This window comes from Mesoplodon mirus, assembly GCF_964341445.2.
Source record: "Mesoplodon mirus genome assembly, chromosome: 19".
NCBI lineage: Eukaryota > Metazoa > Chordata > Mammalia > Artiodactyla > Ziphiidae > Mesoplodon > Mesoplodon mirus.
In genome coordinates, this window is record NC_138995.1 from 47185416 (window position 1) to 47202644 (window position 17229).

The window sequence follows — 17229 nt, forward strand, 5'->3', positions numbered from 1 at the left end:
CCAGAAGGGAGTGGCAGGACATATTGAAAGTGATGAAAGGGAAAAAAACCTACAACCAAGATTAGCCAGCAAGGATCTCATTCAGATTTGACAGAGAAATGAAAACCTTTACAGACAACCAAAGCTAAGAGAATTCAGCACCACCAAACCAGCTTTACAGCAAATACTAAAGTAACTTCTCTAGACAGGAAACACAAGAGAAGGAAAAGACCTACAATAACAAACCCAAAACAATTAAGAAAATGGTAATAGGAACATACATATTGATAATTACCTTAAATGTAAATGGATTAAATGCTCCAACCAAAAGACATAGACTGGCTGAAAGAATACAAAAACAAGACCCGTATATATGCTGTCTACAAGAGACCCACTTCAGACCTAGGGACTCATGCAGACTGAAAGTGAGGGGATGGAAAAAGATATTCCATGCAAATGGAAATCAAAACAAAGCTAGAGGGGCTTCCCTGGTGGCGCAGTGGTTGTGAGTCCGCCTGCCGATGCAGGTGACACAGGTTCGTGCCCCGCCCCGGGAAGATCCTACATGCCGCAGATCGGCTAGGCCCATGAGCCATGGCCGCTGAGCCTGAGCGTACCGAGCCTGTGCTCCGCAACGGGAGAGGCCACAACAGTGAGAGGCCCACATACCGCAAAAAAAAAAAAAAAAAAGCTGGAGGACCACTTCTCATATCAGATAAAATAGACTTTAAAACAAAGACTACTACAAGAGACAAGTACACTACATAATGATCAAGGGATCAATCCAAGAAGAAGATACAACAGTTGTAAACATTTATGCACCCAACATAGGAGCACCGCAATACATAAGGCAAATGCTAACAGCCATAAAAGGGGAAATCGACAGTAAAACAATCATAGTAGGGGACTTTAACAGCCCATTTTCACCAATGGACAGATCATCCAAAATGAAAATAAATAAGGAAACACAAGCTTTAAATGATACATTAAACAAGATGGACTTAACTGATATTTATAGAACATTCCATCCAAAAACAACAGAATACACTTTCTTCTCAAGTGCTCATGGAACATTCTCCAAGATAGATCATATCTTGGGTCACAAATCAAGCCTTGGTAAATTTAAGAAAATTGAAATCCTATCAAGTATCTTTTCCGGCCACAATGCTATGAGACTAGATATCAATTACAGGAAAAAAATCTGTATACAATACAAACAATACAAATACATGGAGGCTAAGCAATATGTAATAGCCAAGAGATCACTGAAGAGATCAAAGAGGAAATCAAAAAATACCTAGAAACAAATGACAATGAAAACACAACACAAAACCTATGTGATGCAGCAAAAGCAGTCCTAAGAGGGAAGTTTATAGCAATACAATCCTACCTTAAGAAACAAGAAACATCTCAAATAAACAACCTAACCTTACACCTAAAGCAATTAGAGAAAGAAGAAAAAAAACCCAAAGTTAGCAGAAGGAAGGAAATCATAAAGATCAGATCAGAAATAAATGAAAAAGAAATGAAGGAAACAATAGCAAACTAAAAGCTGGTTCTTTGAGAAGATAACCAAAATTGATAAACCATTAGCCAGACTCAGCAAGAAAAAAAGGGAGAAGACTCAAATCAATACAATTAGAAATGAAAAAGGAGAAGTAAAAACTGACACTGCAGAAATACAAAGGATCATGAGAGATTATTACAAGCAACTATACGCCAATAAAGTGGACAACCTAGAAGAAATGGACAAATTCTTAGCACAACCTTCCAAGACTGAACCAGGAAGAAATAGAACATATAAGCAGACCAATCACAAGCACTGAAACTGTGATTAAAAATCTTCCAACAAACCAAAGCCCGGGACCAGATGGCTTCACAGGCGAATTCTATCAAACATTTAGAGAAGACACCTATCCTTCTCAAACTCTTCCAAAATATAGCAGGGGGAGGAACACTTCCAAACTCATTCTATGAGGCCACCATCACCCTGATACCAAACCAAAGATGTCACAAAGAAAACTAGAGGCCAATATCACTGATGAACATAGATGCAAAAATCTTCAACAAAATACTAGCAAAGAGAATCCAACAGCACATTAAAAGGATCATACACCATGATCAAGTGGGGTTTATCCCAGGAATGCAAGAATTCTTCAATATATGCAAATCAATCAATGTGATACACCATATTAAATTGAATTAAAAAAACCATATGATCATCTCAATAGATGCAGAAAAAGCTTTCGACAAAATCCAACACCCATTTATGATAAAAACCCTCCAGAAAGTAGGCATAGAGGGAACTTACCTCAGCATAACAAATGCCATATATAACAAACCCATAGCCAACATGGTCCTCAATGGTGAAAAACTAAAACCATTTCCACTAAGATCAGGAACAAGACAAGGTTGCCCACTCTCACCACTGTTATTCAACATTATTTTGGAAGTTTTAGCCACAGCAATCAGAGAAGAAAAGGAAAAAATATAAATCGGAAAAGAAGTAAAGCAGTCACTGTTTGCAGATGACATGATACTATACATAGACAATCCTAAAGATGCTACCAGAAAACTACTAGAGTAAATCAGTGAATTTGGTAAAGTAGCAGGATACAAGATTCACAGAAATCTCTTGCATTCCTATACACTAATGATGAAAAATCTGAAAGTGAAATTAAGGAAACACTGCTATTTACCATTGCAACAAAAATAATGAAATACCTAGGAATAAACCTACCTAAGGAGACAAAAGACCTGTATGCAGAAAACTATAAGACACTGATGAAAGAAATTAAAGATGATACAAATAGGTGGAGAGGTATACCCTGATCTTGGATAGGAAGAATCAACATTGTGAAAATGACTATACTAGCCAAATTAATCTACAGATTCAATGCAGTCCCTATCAAACTAGCACTGGCATTATTCACAGAACTAGAACAAAAAAATTCACAATTTGTATGGAAACACAAAAGACCCTGAATAGCCAAAGCAATGTTGAGAAAGAAATACAGAGCTGGAGGAATCAGGCTCCCTGACTTCAGACTATATTACAAAGGTGCAGGAATCAAGACAGTATGGTACTGGCACCAAAACAGAAATAGATCAATGGAAGAGGATGGAAAGCCCAGAGATAAACCCATGCACATATGGTCACCTTACCTTTGATAAAGGAGGCAAGAATATACAATGGAGAAAAGACAGCCTCTTTAATAAGTGGTGCTGGGAAAACTGGACAGCTACATGTAAAAGAATAAAATTAGAACACTCCCGAACACCAAACACAAAAATAAACTCAAAATGGATTAAAGACCTAAATGTAAGGCCAGACACTATCAAACTCTTAGAGGAAAACAGGCAGACCACTCTATGACATAAATCACAGCAAGATCATTTTTGACCCCCCTCCTAGAGAAATGGAAGTAAAAACAAAAATAAACAAATGGGACCTAGTGAAACTTCAAAGCTTTTGCACGGCAAAGGAAACCATAAACAAGATGAAAAGACAACCCTCAGAATGGGAGAAAATATTTGCAAATGAAGCAACTAACAAGGGATTAATCTCCAAAATTTATAAGCAGCTCATGCAGCTCAACATGACAAAAACAACTCAATCCAAAAATGGGCAGAAAACCAAAATAGACATTTCTCCAAAGAAGATATACAGATTGCCAACAAACACATGAAAGAATGCTCAACATCACTAATCATAAGAGAAATGCAAATCAAAACTACAGTGAGATATCATCTCACACCAGTCAGAATGGCCATCATCAAAAAATCTACAAATAGTAAATGCTGGAGAGAGTGTAGAGAAAAAGGAACCCTCTTGCACTGTTGGTGGGAATGTAAGTTGATACACCCACTATGGAGAACAGTATGGACGTTCCTTAGAAAACTAAAAATAGAACAACCATACAACCCAGCAATCCCATTACTGGACATATACCCTGAGAAAACCATAATTCAACAGGAGTCGTGTACCACAATGTTCATTGCAGCTCTATTTACAATAGCCAGGACATGGAAGCAACCTAAGTGTCCATCAACAGATGAATGGGTAAAGAAGATGTGGCACGTATATACAATGGAATATTACTCAGCCAGAAAAAGAAACGAAATTGCGTTATTTGTAGTGAGGTGGATGGACCTAGAGTCTGTCATACAAAGTGAAGTAAGTCAGAAAGAGAAAAACAAATACCGTATGCTAACACATATATATGGAATCTTAAAAAAATAAATAAATAACGGTCATGAAGAACCTAGGGGCAGGATGGCAGTAAAGATGCAGACCTACTAGAGAATGGACTTGAGGACACGGGGAGGGGGAAGGGTAAGCTGGGACAAAGTGAGAGTGGCATGGACATATATACACTACCAAATGTAAAATAGATAGCTATTGGGAAGCAGCCACATAGCACAGGGAGATCAGCTCGGTGCTTTGTGACCACCTGGAGGGGTGGAATCGGGAGGGTGGGAGGGAGGGAGATGGAAGAGGGAAGAGATACAGGGATATATGTATATGTATAACTGATTCATTTTGTTATAAAGCAGAAACTAACACACCATTGTAAAGCAATTATACTCCAATAAAGATGTTTAAAAAAACTTTATAAATAAATAAATATAAATAAAAGCCTTTATTTTATCCTTCTTATACCTTAGCTGATGTTTTTCTTTTCTTTGTGTGGATCCAAGTTTCCTTTTTTAAATTATTTATTTATTTTTGGCTGCGTTGGGTCTTCATTGCTGCGTGCGGACCTTCTCTAGTTGTGCAAGCAGGGGCCGCTCTTCGTTGCAGTATGTGGGCTTCTCATTGCAGTGGCTTCTCTGTTGCCGAGCATGGGCTGGAGGTATTCGGGCTTCAGTAGTTGTGGCTCACGGGCTTAGCTGCTCTGTGGCATGTGGGATCTTCCTGGACCAGAGATCAAACCCATGTACCCTGCATTGGCAGGCGGATTCTTAACCACTGCGCCACCAAGGAAATCCCCAAGTTTCTTGATCTATATCACTTGCCTTCTCTCTAAAGAACTTCTTTAACATTTCTTACAAGACAGGTCTACTAGCAACAAATTTCTTCAATTTTTGTTTGTCTGAGAAGGTCTTTATTCTCACTTTTTAAAAATTTTTTATTTATTTATGTATTTATTTATTTGGTTGTGCCGGGTGTTAGTTGCAGCACATCGGCTCCTTGTTGCAGCATGCGGACTCTTAATTGTGTCCTGCATGTGGAATCTAGTCATTATTGTTTAAAGTATTTCTTCTGTTCCTTTCTCTCTTCTTCTTGTATTCCCATTACACATAGATTATACCTTTTGTAATTTTCCCTTTTGTGATTGTATATTCTGTTTTGTTTTTTCCAGTCCTTTTTTTTTGTTTGCTTTCTAGTTTTGGAGGTTTCTATCTATTGAGATATCCTCAAGCTTAGAGATTCTTTCCTCAGATGTATCCAGTCCACTAATAGGCCCCATCATAGGCACTCTTCATTTCTGTTCTGTATTTTTTATCTCTTTTTGGTTCTGATCTCTTTGATTTCTTTTTGGTTCTTTCTTAGAATTTCCATCTCTCTGCTTTCATTGCTCATCTGTTTTCCCAGGCTGTATGTTTTATTCATTGGAGCTCTTAGGATATTAATCATAATTGTGTTAAACCACCAGTCTGATAATTCCATCATCCTGCTATATCTGACTCTTGTTTCTTTGCTTGCTCTGTCTCTTCAGCTTTGGTGTTTGCCTTTTAGTATGTCTTGTAATTTTTTCTTGATAGGTATGATGTACTGGGTAAAAGGCACTGCTGTAGATAGGCCTTTAGAAATATGGTTGTTAAAAGTAGGGGGAGAGGAAATGTTCTGTAGTCCATAACTAGATCTCAGTTTTTTAGTAAGCCTGTGTCTCTGGGCTGTGAACTGTACTTTGCAATCCCCTCCCTCCCCAACCCTTGGTGGACAAGATAGCTGGAGTGGGCTGGAGTTGGGTATTTCCTTCCCTCCGGTCAGATATGCTCTGATAAAACTCCAGTAGGTTAGGCTCTGGTTAAATAATTTCTCCTGAGAATAGACCTTGCTAAGAACAGAATGTTCTGGGACTTTTGTGATGTCCAGCAGTTAAGACTCCATGCTTCCACTGCAGGGGGCACAGGTTCAATCCCTGGTGGGGGAACTAAGATCCCACATGCTGCATGGTGTGCCCCCCACCCCCACCAAAACAAACAAAAGAACAGAATGCTCTGGCATATTCCAAAGTGGTTCTTTTAGTCCTCTGCTGATTGTCTTGTTGTGAAGAAGAGTTCAGGTAAGTTACCTGATTTTTGTTAAGTTTGTAATTATTTAATAAAAATGTCTTTTTAAAAGTATGTTTTCAGTTTCCTAAAAAGATAAACTTAATTCTGCTCTTAGGTATTTACCCAAATGATGACAACTTATATTCACACGAAAACCACACATAAATGTTTAATAAAAGCTTTATTCATAATTGCCAAAACTTAGAAGCAACTAGATGTCCTTCAGTAGAGAAATGGATAAACAAACTGGTACATTCATACAATGGAATATTTAGCGATAGGAGCGGGGAAAAGAGCTCTCAAGCCATGAAAAGACATGGAAGAACTTTAAATGCAAATGGAAAGGGGAAAGAAACCAGTCTGAAAAGGCTATATACTGTATGATTCCAACTATTATGTGACATTCTAGAAAAGGCAAAACTATGGAGACAGTAAAAGAATCAGTGGTTCCCAGGGATTGGGGGAAGGGAGGGATGAATTGGTGGAGCACAGAGGATATTTAGGGTTGGGAAATTATTCAGCATGATCTTATAATGATAGATTCATGGCATAATGCATTTATTAAAATACATAGAACTGTACAACACAGTGAGCCCTAATGTAAACTGTAGACTCTAGTTAATAATAATGTATCAATATTTCATTAAATGTAACAAATATTCCACACTGATGCAAGATGTTAGTAACAGGAGGAACTGTATGCAGGGGAGAGAGTGGGTAAACCTTAAACATGCTCTAAAAAAATAGTCCGTTAATTTTTTTTAACTACTTCATTCAGTTCAGATTTTACAAAGTGTACCCAATTATGTGAAACAATTATTTTGAATAGAAACTTTAAGATTACTAATTATCTGTTTTACTTATGAAATCTAAATTGTTGAAGCATTTCAGGACTACTTACATTTTCTATGAATCTGTAAGTAAGCACAGAGTTCATGTTGAAAAGTATTTAATTCTTTTCTGCTTTCTTAAGAAATAGAGTGGTATAGAGTATTGATTTTGTGTATTTGTATATGTGGGTGTTGTTAAATAATATAGAGCAAGGATTTTTCATATTACTATATTAGAAATCTTTCCAAATACTGTAATAGCTAAAGTAATTTGGGATGTTTGTCGTGATTCTTATAAATTCTTTATAATGTAAAATACTCTATTTCATTGATTCTGAGATATCCACCCTAGGACATTTTAGCCTCTGAAATCCATATGTCTCTTAAAATCAGTGGCATCTTAGATTCAATGAACTGTGATGTCTAATAAGTCTTCAGGAGAATAAATTTAATAATTGTTACAGAATCATTGTAATTACTAAAAATGATATGGGATCATCTGATTTACTTCATATTTATCTTTCAGATGCTCTTTGTGTGGGTATGTGTGCAGCCATCCTCCTTCTTTGAAGTCTCATATGTGGAAGCATGCCAGTGACCAAAATTATAACTATGAACAAGTAAACAAGGCTATTAATGATGCAATTTCACAAAGTGGCAGGTATTTGATCTTACTGTTATATATAAATAGGTTATTGTTTATAATTATATACGCATTATATATAAAGTTAGGATTAAATCTACTAGTCTGCATTATAACCAACTCAAGGTTTGATGTGTTTTCTTTTGTTTTTTAAGAGTTCAGGGGAAATCCTCCGGAAAGACTGTATTAAACAGCAGTGAAGAAAGAGCCGATTCTCTCACTGGAAGTTCAGAAAATTTGGTGTCATCCTCAGAGCTTATTTCCCAGGCTCCCAGTGAAGTCGTAGGTACCAGCGAGAATGAGAAACTAAACCCTACAAGTAATACCTCACATAGTTTAGAAAAAAACTCCAGTCTGGCCCCTCCTGGCGTGGAGTATTGCGTTTTACTCTTCTGTTGTTGTATTTGTGGTTTCGAGTCTACCAGCAAAGAAAATCTTTTGGATCATATGAAGGAGCATGAGGGTGAAATTGTAAACATCATCCTAAATAAGGACCACAACACAAATCTAAACACAAATTAGGTGGAGTAGTTATCTGAAGAGGAAAACAGCAGAAGAGGAATCCTTTAAACCACAGTTTGCCCTTTGTGCTGTCCAGTAACTTACTAGGCACAGAAGAAATAGTTGGTGTGATTTTTGAAGAAATCACAGATGTGACTTTGGAACGAAATTTGTAATGTAGTAAAAGGAATTCCAAATGGATAAGGGGTAATAATATTTAAGCATTTTGAGTGAGGAGAAGTGGGTTGAGGAGGCAGCAAAGATGTACTCTTATCATAACCCTCTGTTACCTCTTAGTTTAAGTGTATTTATTATTAAAAGCTTGTTATAGTGTAGAAATGCAAGCAAAAGAGTTAAGAAAGGGCTTTTCAGGAACTATTCTAAAACTTACTGTTATGAAAGTGTCACAATCTTAAGCAGAGCTTAATTTTCTTCATTCTCAATTTTGACATGAATGACAACCCTCTTGTGAGAAATGGGAGGCACATGTCTGAGGGATTTTTGGTATCAACAAAGGAAAGAAGAGATCATTACAGGGCTTTGAGATGATCAACCTAAATCTTCAGCCAGATTGATAGGAACAAATCATATACTCAATCTGAGATATATTACTTTACTCTTTAGAAAGAAAAAAGAAAGAAAAGAGACCTCTAAATCCAAATCTAGATTGTAAATAGGCGTTTACAAAGTAAATTATTGTCTTAAATTTACAGTGAATGTCTTGTGGGCAAAGGAGAAAAGAGGTGAATTCCCACCAGCCTCAAACCAAATCTCAAGGTTCATAAAAATGGTGACTGGTTGAGCACGGTGCACTTCTCAGAGGTTCTTTTCAGAGTGTTGATGGAACACCCCAGCTTCTCAATAGTTACATAGGCCTTCTAATCCACTCTTCTAAACTAGACCAAGCTTGTTGTCTAAAAACAACAAAGTAGGAAAAATTGCATTTGCTCATCAGACCTTGGAAGTAGTTTGAACTGTTAAATAAAAATCATTTGTGGGAAGAGGTATGAAATTCAAAAGCCCCTTAAAATGAGTACTACTATTGAGATTTTACTTCCTGGAACTTTTTATTTAGTTATACTTAGCATAAGAGACACAACCAAATGTGGCTAAAATGTAGTAAAAATTCAGGTGGTTTATAAAGCGTTTAATAACAAACAAAAACTATTTGGGTATTTCCTATCCAGGAAATTGTATTTTGTTGGTGTGCAATAGGACGCGTGGGAAGCCAACTAAAACTCGCCATCAGATAGATGTAATCTCATTAATTACACATTTGTATTACAGTGTATTTCAAAGAGTGGAGAGAACAGGATTTTTTGGTTTTGCTTTTGTCGTTCTGATCATTTACATATGCATTGTTCTGTTAATGTCAGTTCTGCCTACAAGTCAAAAGGCGGCCGGTGCACCATGCGGTGCACCGTCTTCATGGTGCTCTTTCTGAACTTGACTCTAACATCTCCTAGAGCTGAGGCTGTGACTCTCATAAAGCTTAGAAAACATCGAAAACAGAATTTCTTGAATAGGATACTCTGTAGACACATTTTAGGAAAGAATTCTCTTCCCAAAGTCCAGGTATGAATTGAATGAATTAACATTTTTAAGATAGCATTAGGAACTATTTAAGCGGGGCCAGGTAACCTGAAATACTGTCTGATTTGCGTGTTTTTGTTTTGTTTGTTTTTTATTTGCTTTTTAAAGTCTAATTTGATGATGATATTTGAACAAACAGAGTTGATTGTAACTTTGCAACTCTTTAATTTACGTAGCTTTAGTTTATTTGTGAAAGTTAATCCATTTCTGATAGCTGGTTTTTAAAAGAGAAAATGGATTCATATATACTAAACTATATTCCCCAAATCCACATGCAGTGGGTTTTCTCATTTTCTCCTGTTTTCAGAATTAAAACACAGTTATATTTCATTTCAAATTCAAAAATAAACTAAAATATTTTAAATGGTTCCATTATTACTTTATTGTTCCCACTTAGTTTTTTCATTACTGGTAGCTCTGACTCAATGTTTCTTTATAAAAATCTATTATTCTGAAAATTAACAACCTTAGAAGAGTTTTTGTTTTATAAATTTTCCTTGGCTTTAATTTTATATAATCATTTGGAACATACTAATAACCAAAAAACATTCCCAAAATTTCAACAGTGTATTTTTAAATTAACTTTCTTCATTTCCTTAAACTACTTCCATTGATTGTTACTTAAATTTGCCATTTGGAATCATGAATTTAAAATTTCCCTAGCTCATGGGAAAAAATTAACCCAGAAGTTCAAAAGTCTTTAAATATTCATCTGCTTCCAGCCTAAAGTACCTTCAAAAGCTTTCTCTTGGCCTATAGGAGGAACCATATACCAAGGATGTGTGTACCTTCCCATTATGATTTTGAGGCAAGCCTTAAGTTAACCCTCCCCACTAAGAACAACTGAATATGATGAAGACTATATATGCAATTTTAATTATAGAACAGATATTAAAATAATCAGCAGGAATTCCATTTATAGGAATAACATTTACTGGCACTAGATCTTTTGCCATGTAAAGCTCAGTATTTGTTTTCCCCTCTGAACATTTAAAATTCTAAGATTTGACAGTGAAAATAGTTTTTAAAACACTTACTGGATAAGGCAAAGGTGGGGAGGGGGAAGATGATGCATTCTGATCATCATAAATAATACTTTTTCAGGGCTCTATCATTTTCTCTCTTTCTCTAATAATCCAGAATATGGTTGGTATCCCCAGTGTTCTAACAGTACCATGCCTATATTCCAGTTGACCTGTAGACTTCAAGTTCTGTGTCCAGCCAGTGCAGTGTAGTGACACTGACTGAAGCCTTTATTCTAGATCTTTCATCTATTTGAGGTAGCTATCAGTGGCTTTGTTATTATTTTCTTTGTCTTTTCTCACAAAGCAAATGGTGGGCACCTATGTTTACATTGTATCTTCCTGCAGTGTACTTGGCTTGACAAAGACAAGCAGGCTTCTCTTTTGAGACTTATTATATTTTTAGTTTTCATAGACACTTATTTAATCTTTTTTTATTGTACAGCAAGGTGCTCTAAGTAATATTCTATAAAATATATTTAATAGAGATTTGAGTTTGATATTCATGGACATGAATACATGTATTTTTTTAAGAAATAAGTATTGTGTAACACTATGGCATTGCTTCTATAGCCAAAGTCTAAAAATTTCTGGAACACTGACATGTAAAGACTACAGTTAATTCTGACACTGTATCTTATTAAAATAGGATGATTTGCATTTTGTAAAATTATCCTGCACATCAAGCTGCATGCCTTAACGCCTAAAACTCTAGGATTGTTTTCATGGTAGAACAGTTTATCTGTTCAACAAACAGTGAAGCAAGGTCTTAGCGCTACTTTAACTACCTTTGGAAATACTGTACAATGTTAGAATAATTTATTTTGCTTTACAGAAGTTTGTCATGTATTGACTTTAATATTGTATTTTGGTAATAAATTTTTTGTTAAAAACACTTGCCTCTAAGTTTTATTAACAAAAAGTTATATCCATTCTTATTTTGGAAATGTTGATTTAATCACTTAGAAATTTGGATTTAAATAATGAAGAACTTCCCCAGGCTTAAACTAAGGCTTATGATTACCCTTTGGTAACATGTTAAACTGTTGATGACTAGCATTAAACTGTGTTACACAAAGGTAATTGAAAAAGCATTTAGATTGTTTTAATCTTTTTAAAAATTCAATCTAGGAACTCTCCTGGTGGCGCAGTGGTTACGAATCCACCTGCCAATGCAGGGGACATGGGTTCAACCCCTGGTCCGGGAAGATCCCACATACCTCAGAGCAACTAAGCCCACGTGCCACAACTACTGAACCTGCACTCTAGAGCCAATGAGCCACAACTACTGAGCCCGCGCCTAGAGCCCGTGCTCCACAGCAAGAGAAGCCACTGCAATGAGAAACCCACAAACCACAACGAAGAGTAGCTCCCGCTCCTTCAACTGGAGAAAGCCCACGCACAGCAATGAAGACCCAACGCAGTCAAAAATAAATAAATTAAAATTTTTTTTAAAAAATTCAATTTTATTTTGTAGTTTTTCTCCTGCTACACAGTTCTTCACTTTATCTTCCAAATCACATCCTTATATGCTTTAAATTCTGATGTAGTCAAAGTGCTAAAGTAGCTCTCTTAACAGCAGTTAGCATTTTGCACTTGCATTGATCCGTTGCATTGGCAAGTGAAGCTAACATCATCTGACTGTATCATTGGTCTAGTTACACATTTGTGCCCTAGAATCCTGGGATACCTTGGCTGCAAGTGTCTGAGGCCAAATATTTCTCCCCAAAAGCTTTAATCCCTTGTCCTATCTCCCCAGGGGCAACATAATTATGTCCTATCTTTTAAGAGCCAAATCCCAACACTGTCACTAACCTCCGGATAGTTGTAGAAATCTCAGCATGAAAGATCCAGAACATGTGCAGTTTGGTAGCCACCAGCCACATGTGGCTATTGAGTACTTGTAATATGACTAGGATGCTAAGTGTATAATATACAACAGTTCTGAAGACATCGTTTTTTTAAAAAGTATCGCAGTAATTTTTTTATATTGATTACTTGTTGAAATGATATTTGGGATATTTTGGTTTAAATAAAATTAATTTCACCTGTTTTTCTATGTAGCTACTATAAAATTTTAAATTGCATATGTGGCTCACATCATTTCTGTTGGACAGTGGTGGTATAGAAGAAGGATTAGTATCCTGACAGCCCTTGTTTCAAATCTGGCATGCCATCCATTTTTGTAAATAGTTTTATTGGAACACAGCCACACCCAGTCATTTACATACTGTATATGGCTATTTTTGAGGTACAACAGCAGCACTGAGTAGTTGTCACAAAGACTGTATGCACCACAAAGCCCAAATTATTTACCATCTGCTTAATAGTAAGTCGTTTGATAGAGCTTGTTGACCTGTGACCTAGAACAATGGTATGATCTGTGCTTTAAAGCTCCCAGGAAAAAAAGCTTCTTAGAAAGCTTTATATCGCATTATTTTATAAATATATTATTTCGTCTCCTGTTCTTCTACAGCCCTACTCATAATTTATGACTTAACCTAACTCACTATTTCATCATCTCCACTACTTACGCCAAACACAATTTGTTTAAAATAACAACATAATTAATTAATAAATAATGCCGCTTTTTAAAAGTATTGGTTTTCCTCCTGACAACCTTATGGTGCTGATGGTACCCTCTGCTTCACCCTTTCTGTGATGTGGTCATGCCACCGGCATATCTAACTGCGGTGGGAGGTAACCATGGCAGCTAATCCACTCAACTGCGGTGACCACTGACTTGCATAATCCAGGATATAAAGAAAAGTCTTAGACACACCTCTTTATAATGAATAACTTGTCTGAGTCTAAAATCAGATTCTGGGGTTGGGTGGCAGTTGTAGTTGGCTTTGATGTAGAACTGTTGACTAAATTGGCAGATTAAGAAAAAGTCACAGTATTCGCCTACATAGATTCTTCCGAATCAAGCAGCAAAGATGTAAAATGAACATTTTTGGCCCTATAAATTCTCAGAGGAGTTTCTGTTTTTAATTGGTGCCATACAATAGACAGTATGTTTTGGTTTATATCTTAGAATCCAAATGACTGTAAGATGCTTAAACCATTTCCAGAGTCCTAGATGTGCAGCAAAATCTGGTTTGTGTGTTGTGTTGGGGGACTGTAGACCTCATTTTTCTGGTGATACATTAATATACTGCATCCAGTTTTCTCATTTAGACCATAAAGTGTTTGAAGATTATGACATACTTGGTTTTTATCGATTTTTTTTCTTTTTCCCAGTATGAGTAATTCCTGTTTAAATTGTTTGCCTTACGAAAGTTGATTCTAGTAGATCTTCCTTTGAATTAAAAGTTTAATTTTAGGCATCTAATATAAATTCTTACCATTATAGAACAAAATCATAAGATGTTGGTGTTGTTTTGTTTCCTAACTCAACCACGTTTACGCTAGTTGCGTCACTTAATCCAGAGAGTAAAGGCACCATTCGGGACAGTTTGCAAAACTGAATGTAAGACAGATAGATACTTCCATGATAAGGCTGAGGTAGATGCGGCCTTTGTTTGAAAAGGACATGATGTGTTAGGTGGATGGAGTTTTATTTACACAAATCAGAAAATAATAAATCCTTGACCATGAGCTGATAAAATAGACCCAACTATTTTATCTTTCTGATTTCTCAGCTTTATCCTCTGTTAAAAGGAAAAATTAAGAATAATTACCCATGTCATTGCCACTGGTATCAGTAATTGTAAAATTTTTGAGTTATTAATAAAGTATGTCATCTTAAATATGTACACAATAGAAAATTATGACCTGAAGAGACCCTCAACAAAATAAAACAAGTTATTCATTTTTAAATAACCTAATGTTATTTAACCTAATAACCTAATGTTATTTAAAGGCTTAGTGCACATCTCCAGATTTCTGGGTTTTTTCTACTTGTCATTTTATTAATTTTAGTATCCATACTTCAGCAATAATGTGGCTGCATTTTACTGAAATAGACACATCAATCTACATCTTGCTCTTTCTTGTTTATATCTGCAATCCCATTTAAATTTAGTATTTCCAACCACAAAAGGTGTTAGAAAATTCTATTTCAGGCTAATGAGAAAAAGTACAGCAGGATACGGTTCAGATCATAAGCTGTATTTATTTCTGATCCTCTACAGCTCACATTCTACAAAAAAATAGTTATGCTGAAATAATTAAATAATCGTAGGAAACGAGCGGTTTCCAAGTTATCTTCATTTTCCAAGCCCTTCTCCATATGAAGCATGAGAATACAATTGGTGAGGTCGTGCCTTTCCATAATGCTAAGATTGGAATCCATGCAGGGTATCACCCTGTAGGTTAAAAAACTCTAAAATGAGGCTCTTCAGAATCTGTGCCCAGCTGGAGCACCCCTGTGCTCCGTGTGCAAATGCTGATAAAGAGGCTCCAGTGTACTATGTGACACTTTTTAAAACTCACTTTGTAATCACAAGAAAAAGTAAGTGTGGATCTTCCTAATGGGAGAGCAGTCACTGTGTCCCATCTGAAGCAAGGGGAAGACATGGGTGGTGGACGGCCTGCCAGCTGCACACTGAGTGAGTATTTTGCTACCTCAGCTGGTTTGAAATATAGTGTAGCTTTACCTTTTTGAACCTCTTGTAAGTTCAGTTATGTCTTCTATTTTCTGAAATGTGAAATTGATTTTATAATACCAACCTCAGAGAGTTATGTGGACTACATGAGAAGATCGTCTATAAGATACCTAGTTGAGTTCTGACAGTTCTGGATGGTGTTGGTTCGAAGCCATGTGACCTTGAGTAAGGCATTCAACCTTTTTTTGAGCCTCAGTTTCTTCATCAGTAAAACAGATGGTAATACTTAAACCTTGTAGGGTTGTTGTGAAGATCAGAAACCATGTGTATAAAGGGCCTGGCCATCTGTGAGCTCAAACAGTGGTTCCTATCATGGTTTGAGCACTCACTGTGTGTGCTGGGGGCAGGGACGCATTAAACGCCCTTATAAATCATGGTATCAAAGCTACCTGTTACAGCCTTGGAAAGGACCCTAAGAGCCATACTGCTTTGTGTTTTGAGGAAGGATACTCACAACAAAATATCGTATCTCTTAAAATATACCCAAACAAAACAAACCTGGTACCTAGAATATTGTATACAATTCATGTCACATCTAAAAAGACAACAGCCTGGGAGAAAGTGTCAGAACATTACCCTGTTACCATCACATTAAGTTCATATAATCATTCTCTCACACCTATAAACCGCCATTAAGGACTATGTGAAAATGGCCCTTTCCCTAAATCAGCTGATGAGCAGGCAGCATTGGCAAAACTTAGGCCCAAGGAGAGAGAATGGTATTTCAAATTGTATATGCTCAGTATAATCAGCCGCTAACTACACAGGATTGAGTGCCATGCACTGGACCATTAGGGAAAGGTAACCGTTCTTGGAAACGGTGAGACATGGCCTGGCTCAGACCATGCAAAGCTCTCACACGGAACTCAGTCTTCTAACCATCGCAGAAGGACTGTTTCACCTGCAGGACTCGGGTGCAGAGCAGTTCTAATTCTGAAGCATCCCTGCAGTCCAGCCCTAAAGCCAACCTCTTCATATGGGGTGCTGTCCTGTGGGCCTGGGATGTAGCTCTCCTCGTTTCACCGAAGAGACTTATGACCAGGTAGGAAAACGGCAGAAGGGGCAAAGATAAAATCCAAACCAGCATTTGCGTTTAACCACTATCCACTGATGTAACTTATTTCCAGTCTCCCCCCACGGCCCCAACACACACACACATACACTTATGCATAGTAAAAATACAAGAGAAAAGTTAACCTCTAGAATTTGTCCGGTGTTCCAACCACCAAAACTTAATCTGTATCAGCGTTTCAACCTTTTTTTCATTATCACATCCCTAAGGAACTTTTTTTTAGACTTTTCCTGATCACCCCCCTCCATGAAATTTGAATACCTTAGATATACTGTGTATCTGCACTTTATACATTAAAAGAATAAGGTTTTTTTCAACCCCCAAGAGCCAATTTTCTCCCCGTTGGGGGCGGAGGGGGTAATATCACCACGGAGAATGTATGCTCATATAAATGAAACTGGTTGGTGACAGTTGTGAGAGGAAACAAACCTTGTTTCCTGGTATCTTGACTGAAAAAAACTTAAAGCCATCAAGAGACTGTGATTAAAATCCTCTCAGGGCTTCCCTGGTGGCGCAGTGGTTGAGAGTCCGCCTGCCGATGCAGGGGACACGGGTACGTGCCCCGGTCTGGGAAGATCCCACATGCCGCAAAGCGGCTGGGCCCGTGAGCCATGGCCGCTGGGCTTGCGCGTCCGGAGCCTGTGCTCCACAACGGGGGAGGCCACAGCAGTGAGAGGCCCGCGTACAGCCAAAAAAA

General features: G+C 37.1%; 1 protein-coding gene across 5 annotated transcripts in view; it reads left to right on the forward strand.

Annotated features, from left to right (window-relative positions):
- The window catches only part of ZNF507 (zinc finger protein 507), a 46935-nt gene extending 35190 nt beyond the window's left edge, over positions 1 to 11745 (forward strand). For all 5 annotated transcript variants that reach the window (XM_082607588.1, XM_082607591.1, XM_082607587.1 and 2 more), the window contains 2 exons: positions 7618 to 7752; positions 7890 to 11745. In XM_082607588.1, coding sequence (XP_082463714.1) covers positions 7618 to 7752; positions 7890 to 8256 — 502 coding nt within the window. In that variant the 3' untranslated portion in view covers positions 8257 to 11745. The remainder of the gene's footprint in view (positions 1 to 7617; positions 7753 to 7889) is intronic.
- The last annotated feature ends 5484 nt before the right edge of the window (positions 11746 to 17229 follow it).